This window comes from Paecilomyces variotii, assembly GCF_004022145.1.
Source record: "Paecilomyces variotii strain CBS 101075 chromosome Unknown C8Q69scaffold_12, whole genome shotgun sequence".
In the NCBI taxonomy this organism is placed as follows: Eukaryota; Fungi; Ascomycota; class Eurotiomycetes; order Eurotiales; family Thermoascaceae; genus Paecilomyces; species Paecilomyces variotii.
The window spans coordinates 303,055-315,214 of NW_021167151.1; the positions used below are offsets into that span (position 1 = coordinate 303,055).

General features: G+C 46.8%; 4 protein-coding genes across 4 annotated transcripts; 3 read left to right on the plus strand and 1 right to left on the minus strand.

Annotated features, from left to right (window-relative positions):
- The first annotated feature begins 409 nt into the window (after positions 1–409).
- On the plus strand, positions 410–2,116 carry C8Q69DRAFT_84909 (putative cell differentiation protein). Its single transcript, XM_028634102.1, has 4 exons — positions 410–1,068; positions 1,163–1,318; positions 1,378–1,753; positions 1,825–2,116. The coding sequence occupies exons 1-4, from the start codon at positions 615–617 to the stop codon at positions 1,997–1,999; spliced, it is 1,161 nt and encodes a 386-aa protein (XP_028482278.1). The 5' UTR covers positions 410–614; the 3' UTR covers positions 2,000–2,116.
- A 2,014-nt stretch (positions 2,117–4,130) lies between these two features.
- C8Q69DRAFT_447313 (hypothetical protein) lies at positions 4,131–5,219 on the minus strand (the record flags this gene model as incomplete). The annotated part of the gene is made up of 6 exons (XM_028629197.1): positions 4,131–4,245; positions 4,313–4,339; positions 4,402–4,491; positions 4,638–4,726; positions 4,965–5,003; positions 5,193–5,219. The coding sequence occupies 6 exons, from the start codon at positions 5,217–5,219 to the stop codon at positions 4,131–4,133; spliced, it is 387 nt and encodes a 128-aa protein (XP_028482279.1).
- A 1,490-nt stretch (positions 5,220–6,709) lies between these two features.
- C8Q69DRAFT_85022 (hypothetical protein) lies at positions 6,710–7,353 on the plus strand. The gene has a single exon (XM_028634104.1). The coding sequence runs from the start codon at positions 6,951–6,953 to the stop codon at positions 7,275–7,277; it is 327 nt and encodes a 108-aa protein (XP_028482280.1). The 5' UTR covers positions 6,710–6,950; the 3' UTR covers positions 7,278–7,353.
- Positions 7,354–9,676: 2,323 nt separating this feature from the next.
- On the plus strand, positions 9,677–10,255 carry C8Q69DRAFT_509759 (Prefoldin; the record flags this gene model as incomplete). Its single annotated transcript, XM_028633126.1, has 3 exons — positions 9,677–9,706; positions 9,794–9,960; positions 10,087–10,255. 3 exons carry the CDS (start codon positions 9,677–9,679, stop codon positions 10,253–10,255), a joined length of 366 nt encoding a protein of 121 aa, XP_028482281.1.
- Between the last annotated feature and the right edge of the window lie 1,905 nt (positions 10,256–12,160).

Sequence of the window (12,160 nt, forward strand, 5' to 3'; positions counted from 1 at the left end):
GAGCAAGCCCTCGAGCCCGGATGATCCCGCTGGGTAGGCGATACCTTGCATGTCAGTCTGCTCGTGCATCGCTGCCCTATGCGAGGGAGACGTTGTCCTGTGGCGTGTCGTGGCTGACTATCCCGAGATACCCTGGTGGTGTAGCAGTCCCGGGAGCGGCGCAATCGAGACGGATGCTGTTGTCACCCAGGGCAAATGTATGATGTGAACGCAAAGTATTAGCGGTCTCTATCCTTCAACCGCAATGAGGTTGTTCAGCAGGATCGAGAGGAAGTTCAGATCAGATGGTGAAGGGTGGCGTCGACGCCAAACAGCACACACCCGGCGCTCGCTCCCCGCTCTCTGGCGTCTTCCCGCCCGATTACACATCCCCGAACTAACTCTCTTTCAGTTCCTCGACCTCGCCTACCCAGACTTCTCCATTTCTCTCTTCCGCCGCTCCTTCGACTCCCTCGGAAGCGCCCATGATTTTGCGCTTGACCCTTGTTCTCTGACGACCTTTACCTCCTCTGTGAGTTGATTCTGAGTTGGCAAGTCCTGTCTGTTACTCATCCCTTCGCGATTCCTCCCGACGAGGACCTCAATCAACCGACCCGTTCCTCTATCGCTTCGCCATGCTTCAAGCTCAGACTCCGCACGTCTTCTCCCACCAGCACCAGTATCCGCAGGCAGAGCCTTCCTGGCTCCAGCATCAGCAACAGCAGCATCACCAGCACCAGGCGCAGCACCAGCAGCACTCCTCCCTGGCTGCTCAGCAACATGCTCAGGCTCAAGCTGCTGCCGCGGCCGCCGCGGTGGCTCAACACCAGCATTATAACCAGATTGCTATGAGTGGCAACGGTGCTGCCAACGCTAGACAGGGTGCCGGCGCAGGAGCCATGGCAGCTGAGAATGCCCTCACTACTGCGGCATCAGCCATGGACGGTGGTATTAGCGAAGAGAACCGCAAGGTTTTCATCTGGGTCGCGGAACTGCTGGACCCTAACCGCAGGGAGGCTGCTCTTATGGAGCTCAGCAAGAAGAGAGAGCAGGTGCCGGAACTTGCATTGGTGATCTGGCATTCTTTCGGTACGTTGGACCCGTCATTATCCTGAGAGACACATCAATTGGGTTTCGCTGCAAACTACTTTTTAAGACGGCCATGCTGACTGCAGTTGAATAGGTGTTATGACCTCCTTGTTGCAGGAGATAATCTCCGTCTATCCTCTGCTAAATCCGTCCCAGCTGACTGCGGCCGCATCGAATCGAGTCTGCAATGCTCTCGCTTTGTTGCAGTGCGTCGCGTCTCACAACGAGACTCGCACTCTCTTCCTGAACGGTATGCTCTTTGGTCTTTACAAACGAGAGTCTAGGGTTCGACTAACTGATGTGTAACAGCTCACATCCCCCTTTTCCTCTATCCCTTCCTCAACACAACTTCCAAGTCGCGCCCTTTCGAGTACTTGCGACTCACTTCCCTGGGCGTCATCGGTGCACTGGTGAAGAATGACTCGTCCGATGTGATCAACTTCCTCCTGACGACCGAAATCATCCCGCTTTGCCTCCGCATTATGGAGACGGGGTCTGAACTTAGCAAAACAGTTGCAATTTTCATTGTACAGAAGATTCTCCTTGACGATATTGGTCTTGCATATATCTGTGCTACCTATGAGCGATTTTATGCGGTGGGAACCGTACTGAGCAACATGGTCACGCAGCTTGTTGAGCAACAGACTGTGAGGCTTCTGAAGCACGTCGTCCGCTGCTTTCTTCGGTAAGCTTATCTGCAGATGTTTTGTTTTGGTTTGGTCCCGTCTTTCAGGTCTCTTTACTGACTACTTCCAGACTGAGTGACAACAACAGGGCTCGTGAAGCTCTCCGTCAGTGCCTCCCCGAGCCACTGCGCGATGCCACATTCTCCTCGGTTCTTCGTGACGATGCGGCTACCAAACGTTGCCTCGCTCAGCTTCTCATCAACCTCTCCGATAACGTTGTCGATGGAACCGCCGCCACTATGTAAAGACAATTTCACTTAATATAATTGCTAAACCTTATGAACTTGCATGGAATGGCTACAGGCGAAATCGGATATTTACGGCGCAAAACAGCAGAAAGGTAAAATGTGCGAGAAAAGAATAATCGGGGGCGTGACGAAAAAAAAAAAAAAAAGAAAAAAAGAAAAAAAGCTGGGGCAAATTTTTTCTAAGCTTGAGATCGGAACATTGGGACTTTGGGCATCTGCTGTTCACGATGTATGGAATTTTTCTTGTTTTTCTGTTTCTTCTGTGTGGGTTGTCTTGCTTCGGTCTCGAACATCATGGCACGGTTTGTTTGGTGGCGGCGATATGGATGGTCTTGTCTCCCATGTGCATTTCCCTCTTCCCTTCTAAAACCCCCCTTTTTTTCTCTGTCACCACCTAGTCGGATAGACCTTCCTTGAGCGAGAGATACCAGGATCTATGCATTTTTGTCTCTTCTACTACCTTTTCAGTCTCTTCTCCCCCGACATGTCTTGCTTCATCTTAATGTGTAACACACCCATTCTTGTTGTACATGTCACCTTATTCCTGACTACTTGATGACTTATTTAGAGGCTCAGGTCTCTTTTTTTCTGTCTTCCCCCCTCGTCTCAGACTTGTCAAGGATCCGCGAGTGAGGAGCGCTCTCAAGGCCTGATTGGGGAATTTTTTTTCCATTTTGCATCAAAAGTGTTTATTGACGTCCATCTGTAATAATGCAAAGACATCTTTTTCAATCTTGTCGAATGTATGATACGTTTCTTTTCATATTATGTGAAATCCTAAAGTTATTCTGACTATCTTAGGACTCATCATTCTAACTTGCCGATCTCTTCCTCGCAACAGACGTGAATACTGGGTGTCTGGAAACCATGCTTCCCAAACTCCTGTCCAGTCAGTCAGATCTTAGTTATAATCGGAAATTCAACTAGTTATACATCTTTCCTGGAGGTATTCGGATCAAGATTGGGTGAAAAAGACAAACATCCTAGAGTTGCCAGACAAGCAGATATGATAGGCTTATATGTACTGTACAGTGACATCACACAGTAAGATGGGGAGAGTGAGTCTATTCGAGTCTTGGGAGTCCTATCGATATAGTAGTGATTTATCATTATGAACAGCCTTCCGAGGCTATCTCCGTAGCAGCTTGGGCACATGGAATGATTTCATTTGGCTGCTAATTGCATTAATGCCTTATCTTTTTTACCGTCGAAAACCTGCTGTACAGTCTAGTGTCGAATCTAAAAGCGCACGGAAGCAACGATATGATGATTTGAACCTCCTAGCTACTACCTAGGTTGCTTGATTTCCTTGCTTGATTTTAAGACCTAGGAGGGAGATTGACTCCATATTTATCTCTATAACGTACAAAGAATCTAGATCCTAGCGATCTACTAATGGGCTCTATCCTATAATTAGGATGCAAAGGACCTGCTCCAAACGGATGATTGACAGATCACCTGGGCGTACGCTTTGTTATGATATCCAAGTGGCGAATGTGAGGCGATCAACGACCCAATTGTGCTGATAACTTGTGTCTGAACAGTGAACTTTTGCCTGAACAGTGACAGCCCATAACCAACTGAGAGGATGTTCGACCTCAGTTTCGGAATAAGCAGACGTAACCTTTTTAAAGAGGCAGAGTGCAAAAGAACTTGGAACCTCCCAACCACTAGAACATCGTCCTTTCCCTGTACCGGAAACAGGCAGCAATGGCTTCCAAATAAAGTAAGAGCTTCCGCGAAATGTACAGGCTAGTCGCTTGTTCCGGGTCTTTTCACATTGTATATCTTGTTGTCATCTTTTAGCAGCCTCTTGGTTGAAGCCATGGGATTTGTATTGGCCGCTTCAGAAGTGCAGCAGATGAGGATTATAAAAGGCTAAAGGATGATGTGACAGTATAGGCATCCAGAGAGGAAAAAAAATAGTCTAAAGTACGTCAAGGGTAATTCTCTCAGGAACAGTCTTTGGAAAGTGAGAAACAAGACAAATTCTGGACATGGAGATCTGAAGCTATATTAAGGCTTGCTTGAACTCAACTTGAGGGCGAAGCTCCTGGGAATGAAAGGAAGATGCCCGCAGGTCCTATATGGGATATAAAGGGCTGGTGTGCAGGCGACTTCGCTTCCTCTAGAGCTTAGATGCGTTCCTAGTATATCTCTCGTGATTCAGTAAAAAATATGTCAACTCTTTCTTGCGTTCCCGCCGCTTCCGTAGACCGACAGCGAGATTACATGTACGTGTCCTAAGCGCCGATTAGTTAGTACTATACTAGTATTTGATATGTGAAGCAGCTTAGGGCAATCAAGTACCATAGGTGTATTTTCGGCATTGACGCTCTAGAAACAATCAATTAGTACCTGTACTTAAAGAAGTGAAGGATTAAGTACGGAGTACATACATTCGGTACGCCACCGCAGCGCCTAGTAGTATCAGTAGTACCACGCCAGCAGCCCCTGCAAAGATATGCGCGACGAATTTATTTGTGGGCCTAATTATATATTAGTTAGTATTTATTAATGCTTATGGGAAGAACATCCATAAGATCAGCCAGCGAACATGCCGTGGAGGATCGATAATTCATGCCGTGGAACTTTCTTCCATGCCTATTCTCCCAGTTTATCCCAATTGACCTACCGGCACTCGACGAACAGCACCAACAATGCGATCCAGAACGTGAGAGACCCGAAATGCCACCAGGCGTGCCCGTCAGAGAGTCGGGCCCCCTAAACGCCAAACGCCAAGAAACGAACGGATAGCTGCTCGTGGGGACTTGATAAATTCAATATGTAGTGAGTATGGATGTGGTCATCTCCTATTTTCGGGGGCAGGTCTTTTGACTTCGACCATGCCCCTGGCTCTCACTGGTGGGCGGTGCCAGTCTGCATGAATCCCCGCACTATTTAGCCACTGTTAGTTTTTCCGCAGTGTGAAAGAGTTATCTTCAAATTGCTGCTGACTTACAAATGATCCGCTGAGTTGTCGAGCCATTTTCTTTGCTATCTGTAGCATGAATATAAAAGGATTATTAAGTCTACCGGCTTTCTGGAGTTATTGAGCCTTCGATTTTTAAGGTATCCATTACCAATGGACCTTAGAATTTAAAAAGAATGTGTGCCTAATCTATGATAGTAGTGATTAGCCATTAGCTTTTTCTTGTGAAAGAGTCACCTTCAAATGCCTGCTACTTACTAGGAATCCGCGAGATTGTCGGACCATTCTCTCAGAAGTATGAGAAGAAAGTATAGAAATAACCCACTAATGAACTGCCTGAAGGTCAATGAGGATTTGAATTCGATCCCTTCCATTAAAGATGAGTAAATATGGTTAAGTATTACTGCAGTATAAGTGATAACAACATCCCCACTGAAGAGAAACAAAGGAAAAAGAATATACAGCCGGGGTGCTGTCCTCGAGCTCTATCAATATGGTCAGTAACAGTCTTTTTATAAGCAGGACTTCCAAAGCATACTTAAATTTTTTTCCCGCACTCCATAAGAGTTATCTTCAAATTCCTGCAGGTCATCTGATTGGAACCGCCCTACTTGGCCATTAGTAAGTTGTTTCTGCACTGTATAAGAGTTATCTTCAAAAGGCTCGCTGACTTACAACCTATCGGCCAGATTTTTGGCCCACTTTCGGGCTGTCGATAGCACAAAGTCCAGGATTGTCAACAAATGTATGTGTATAAAGAATATAAACCAGGTCAACCAGGAGAAGTTGGATCCCTTGACTATAACAATTGTCACGAGTATTACGATGCTGTTTATCCTCTCAGTTTATCCCAATCGAATTACCGAGACTAGATCGCTGCCATGGCCCAGAAGCACGGCACCCACAACAGCGCGACGAAGATGAGAGCTAGGCTCGAAAGAAACGAGGAACTGCCTTTAAGTATTTTCCTCAAGCAATAAATAAACGTCCACAGAACAGGAATTAATTAATGTAGTTGTGTAACGATGTCGCAATAGAGATGTACAATATTGCCATGGGGCGTATACCATCAGTGCTATGTCGAGGAAAGGAAAAGGAGAAGAGAACCAAGATTAAATGCTGCCGAGAGGCGACACCGCAGTAGTGACTAGTTCTTCCATTGACTGGATGTCTAGAGTGTCCTGTGGTAGTGACTAACCCTCTTGTTGAACAACAGATACTGAAGTTACTCCATAGTAGTGATTGGACCTTCAGGTGAATCGATAACCCAATCGCTCTGCGGTAGTGACTACTGGTCTCCTGGCGAATCGATTACGTAAAGCTTTTTCGATAGGAAATCTTACAGTAGCACAGATGAATATATCGCTGATGTTCTGATCTTAGATTATTATATCTGGTTTGTTAGTAGGATCCCGCGGATCGCAACTCCAGACGATGATATGCTTCTCAGAGTTCCAGGAGTATCGGATCTGAGGATAGCATTGTCGAAAGTCCGGCGAGTATAATTCACTGGCCTGCGCATCCGCCGTCCCCATTCATCTTTCTCTCCCTCTCATTAACCGCCGACAGACTCTCTGGCTATGCTTTTCTCCCAATCTTTCCCCACCAAACGCCGAGAAAGACGGAGCGAACTACGCCGCTACACCTCTTCAAGTTCTCTCGATATAGCCAGTAGCGATCTCTTATTATAGAAGGACCGAATTTGGATGAATTGCTTGGTCCCTATGTGCACCAGCTTCCCCGCTACCACCATTTTCACAACTTGATCCAAGTTTCCATCAAGATTAACCCGAAAGGCTACCTACCTAGCCATGACTACATTGGCAAATATCCTACGTCGCTTTTATCCCCAGACGTCGAAACAAACGAGTCAAGTCCACCTGCCGTTTTACCATACTTTGCCTATTCGTTACTACATTCTTCTGAATTTGAGCTCACCTGGACTGGGTTCAAAAAAAGCTACTTCCTGTGTTGAACCGCAGAATTCGTTAGTACCTTCCTCGTGAGAGAGCAACAATGGGCACAGTAAACTTCCCCGCCACAGTTTTGTTATCTCTCTCATTCTCTCTCTCTTCTTTTTTTCCTTTTCTTTTCTTCAATACATCAATAATTATATGTCTCTGTTGCCACATTCGATATCAGATTCGATGGCAGATTAGATGCTTTTCTTTCTTTTCTTTCTTCTTACCGTGCTATTATACAGCATTGTTTACATTACTTAATACCATTCACTTAATTTATTCAATAACTCAAAACCCTTTCGTTAATATGGCGTTCAACGTCAAATTTAATATTTCTTCCTGGGGGGCCGCGGGGAACCAGAATCCAGCAGACAAACTGTGAGTTAACAGACATTTCAAAGTAACTCCTATACAGCGCGGAAAAACTAATGGCTAAATAGGGTCGGGATCCATCCCGACCGGCGCAGTCTGCATTGACGATCCTATTCATTCCTTTCCTCTTCGTGAAGCGATCTTACCAGCAGGGTAATGAACTCAGATCAGAGCTGGTAGCCATCGACCCCGAGGGTGAACCTTTGAATACGATTTCATCTCTGCAGATACAGTGAGGTGGCTACTGTAGACGATGTGCGTCGTCAGGAATATCTCGACGTTCTGTATTGGATATCCAAACCACTCGACCAAAAAAAGAGGTCTCCTTTTGGTCATCCTGGATCCTGGATCTAGCATTCTATTTATGAGCAAAGAATGGTCGATCATGAGGCTGGTAAGTTTCACGGATCTATGAAAGCATTGTGCTGTCCAGAAACTTCTGAGAAACTGCATATGATGGAGCGCTGTAGTTAACCATTCCAAGATCCATGTTGCAGTCAACCTTTTGCCATTGCTTAAAAATGCCCCTGTGTTCCGACGTGTTCTGTCGGTATTCGACGCAGGCCTTGACGGCAAGGTCGTGATTGACGATATGGACGGGAGAAAAAGCTCGCAACTCAGCCACCGGGGCAATTTTGCATCTACTTGCATTGGTCCAGCTGTGGGAAGAGGCGCCTCAGGTCTCCTGATGTGTTGAACTCAGCCTTTACAAGCCAATGTGTGGTTTCCTCGCGGTCATTGCTACGAAGTGGATGGCACTCAAGACATAGTTGGGGGATGTGCTGTACTATGGGGACTTTTAAGAGAGTAACTGGCAAGGAGAGGCTGAAAGGCAGAGAACGTTCTCGTTAGCCAAAGAGCCCAGGATGGTTGTATGTACTTGGTTGCTTCTGCGTGTTACTAATCTCACATTGCTGATTTTCTGGGCCGTGAATTGAACACGAAGCGCATAGCTGTAGCTACTATCTGTAAAAGCGGAAGCTAATAGCAGCTAAAATATTTACTCATCCCTTCATGATCTTCTGGTGCCGAATCTCAAGAATAGGACTGACGAATTCAATTCTCCCTACAACAGTATGAGTATTCCAGCAGGCGTGTAGCGGCAGCAAGCGGTCTTGAGACGCTCGAGGAGATCCCGACAGGCCCCAACAGGCTCTCTCGAGACGACTTGTCCTGTTTACGTACAGGTATCGCAGCAGGCAATAGCGGGAACAGCGACGCTCCAGAGGATTGAGGTTTTGAACCACGCGTTGACCTAACAAAAGGATCCCACTGAGATTCTCCCAACACCCTTGGTTGCTCCGACGAGATGAGCGACGGACGATACGATAAGAAATGAAATCCTGCCCCAACCTGGGTATTGGAATCTCGCATGGATTTCAGATCGCACCATCGTGGATGAAAGGCCTCGTTGGCTCTATTCTAGTCTTCCTTAATGCTGCGATGTCAGATTCTGAATCGCATATGCAATTTCCTACGCTCCTTATACTATAGATTAGCGAGTCGAAGTAGTTGGAATTGAGTCAAATCTCCACTTGTACGTATCCCGAGAACTGAATTGAAATGACCACTCATAGACACAAGTCGAGTTTCTTCTCGGTGATTAGAAAAGTCATCTCGGATGGAGTTTGTAGTTTTTTCTCTTTATCAAAGACAAGGCAAAACGGAGCGATGCATTAGGAACTCAGTTATCCTGGGTGACTCCGGTACATTCATAACTATGATCTGCTTAATCCTGTCACACGCTCATGTGAGGGAGGTTACGATGGTTATCTATGGGTAGTTACTAATTGCTATTCTTGTCTATTTTACCAGTTAATAACCAGGTGTCATGGAACTATCGGGGATAGGTATAGCATAAGGTATCGTCTAGATAGTATCACTGTGCAGTTATATGCCTACCTAGCATCAACGATCTGGGCATGATATTTTGAAACTTGTGTATTCTATACGTTAATTGTCTATCTTCACCAGGCTCCATTCTAAGACAGATAGGAACAAGTAGGATGGTCTATAAAACATGCAGAGTAAGATCAATGAAGAGCGAGTTCATCCGGATTTTGAAGTCAAGACTCCCGCCCCGTCAGGTCTGACCGACACGGTAGAATAATTACTCATACCAACGCTATCGAGAATTTAATACCGCCCCTTGAAAAGAAAAAAATTCTCTCGCGTCTCAAATACTTGCTCTTGATTAAAGTTCCGACCTTCGACACCAGTTCAAGTTGCGTGTTGTAGTAACTACTTCTACTTAACTACCTTGGTGGGGTTGGCCAACGCGAGAAGACGGGTTCGGGTTCCCCTCATCAGCAAGCGCCTTACCGTAGTTAAACTAACAGCTCCGTGTTAATTACCACCTGCAACCTACGTATCAACAACGCAAAAAACACGAACAGCCAATATCCCAAGATGTCGATTCCCAACGAAGCGCTCCAGAAGGTACGTCGGAACATGAAACCGTCCCCAGGGAGGTAGGTACACATGTTATTTTTAGTCTCAGCGGCTAAGATTCGTGCGTGGCTACAGTTGGTGCAGGAGATCGAGTCGCGAGCCATCGTCTCGCAGCAGCAGCTTGGGCTCGTGAAGGCCCAGATCGGCGCGAAGCAGCGGGATATTCGTCTCTTGGAACTTACATCTACTGAGCTTGGTGGGCTACCGAAGGAGACGAATGTGTACGAGGGCGTGGGAAAGATGTGAGTGATTTGGGCACACTCGGTGGTGGTGGTGGTGGTGGTCGCGATTGGCGATCCTGGAGAAACTCCGGATCCAAGCTGGTGAACGAAAGACTGACAGGCCGGTTCTGGCGATCGTTTTTGTAGGTTCGTAGCTACGCCGATCTCGAGCGTCAACAAGCGTCTGGAGAGCGAGACGAGGGAATTGAAGACGGATATAACGGATCTGGAGAAGAAGCTACACTACCTCGAGACGACGCACAAGAACAGCGTGGATAATATCGATCAGATTCTGAAGTCTGGAGGGAGGGCGTAAAATCAAGCTATGAGCTACGAGACATGTCTCGTTCTTTCAGAAAGGGCTGGTGTTTCTCTGGCTGGGATGACGAGTTGAGGTCAAAACTCCATCCAAGCTGTACTACCGTGACCTTTCCACGTGCTTTCCACCCAGGAGAGGGTGCTCGTGGATCAAAATCTCAGATTCAAAATGAGAGAAAAAACAGCCGTTGGCGATGGTCAAGTACTTGTCTTGTCTGGGAGTCAGGAAACCACACTCGAGGCGACTTGACCGTCTTCAATGCAAATTATAGGATAGCCCCGCCTTATTGCCGACCAGCAATACCGGGCGGGCCATACTCTTTTTTCCCATCATATTCCCAATGTGGGAACGTTGTATGTATATAGCATTAGAAGCCTCACGAAAAGATACTCCAGAATAGCTGCCCAGAGCTCGCCACCGGCTTGTCTCGCCTTATCAGCAGCGAGATCCGGTGTGCTTGCTTTTGGGTCATCTGCATGTTGCAAGAAGAGGTTGAATCGGGCAGCAAGATGGTTGGTTCGGTCCACAGTCACGCCTTTCGGTCAGTCGCGCCGACGGGATATCATACTCTTGGTAGAACACCAGAGAACCGCCTCATGTGGTTCACGAAAGTGGCCTTGTCTGTTTTCAGGCGCTGGGAGAAAAAATATCAAACCACGTGTTGTTGGGCCAGCTTGCTGAGTGCCTTGTTTCCACGGTCATGATTCGAATGGATGATCACTGGCTATATGAAATGTTTCTTAATGTAGAATATACGTAAAACCAGCCACAACGATGTTCTGTATCAATCAAGAGCAGAAAAACCTACAGATAGATACACCTTGAAACACTCCCCCCTGCAGGAGGCGAAGAGCAAGATTCACTCAGAAAGTAGATTAGATACCCTAAGCGCCGTCCTCCAAGGTATTACAGCGCCAGGGCGAACCTAATAATCGTCATTTTACCTAGATACCCAACGTGAGTGGACGAAAGGGAAAGGATCGGGCTATCCCAGTAACTTAGTTACTGCTGTCTCTGAAAAAGGACATGATCGACTTAAGGTACCGGGAGGATGTTCTTCTAAGTTGTTCTTTTCTAATTCGCATACTCGGAAAGAAGGGTATGTGCGGAGTGGTTGGTTATTATTATTACTGTTCTGTGCATCCAACAAATAGTTACTTAATAGCTAGGATGCACTCACTCAACATGTGTGTAAGTACTGTAGATCTACCCATGCGGCGAAACATCAACATGTAGGACAAGACAGAAAACAGCAGAAAAAAGAGAAAAGGTCTGCGCCACTGTACGTACCTTAGGAGTAGGTACTTATTTTACTGGAGGTATATTCTACCATAAGCGCCTCTACGGCCCAATACGATCTTAGATTATGACTCCTGCGACACTGCCCTGTAAGTGGACCAGCCTTCGGCGCCATGAACCCGTTTCATAATCTCACGATTGCTCGATCGTCAATAACGGATGGAGCCCGATATCTAAGTAGTGGTTCAGTTGGTTAGTTGGACAGCGAACGCCTCTTCTCGAACCGCTGGCCAGCTCGACGATCGACTGTTCCGATCTCCATAGCCCATACGGAGTACTTACTCCTCGCTGGCACTAATGATCACTCTCGAACTATCGAGTAGGCACATAAGAAGCCTCATTCCCAGCGGGAAAGAAGAAAAAGGGATCGGTCTTCTGCCCCCATGCCCATTTTATCGTGTCACCACCCCCTCCCATTCTTCTTATTGCCCCATTGCCCACCCGCCGCAAAGTCCAGCTGAGCCGGTCCAGATACGAGCAGACGACCCCGCCATTGTATTATTACTTACTCTACGACGACTTTCGCATCTTTTCTTTTCTTTTTCATTTCCCCCTTCTGCCTTTTTCGTGCGTGTGTGATCTTCTCCCGCTAGATCCCACACA

Excerpts from the sequence above, each read along its gene's own strand:
- C8Q69DRAFT_84909 (XM_028634102.1), top strand. The coding sequence starts at position 615 with ATGCTTCAAGCTCAGACTCCGCACGTCTTCTCCCACCAGCACCAGTAT. Across the intron at positions 1,069-1,162 it reads GGTGATCTGGCATTCTTTCG|GTGTTATGACCTCCTTGTTG; the intron begins GTACGTTGGACC and ends GCAGTTGAATAG. Across the intron at positions 1,319-1,377 it reads TCGCACTCTCTTCCTGAACG|CTCACATCCCCCTTTTCCTC; the intron begins GTATGCTCTTTG and ends GATGTGTAACAG.
- C8Q69DRAFT_85022 (XM_028634104.1), top strand. The coding sequence starts at position 6,951 with ATGGGCACAGTAAACTTCCCCGCCACAGTTTTGTTATCTCTCTCATTC.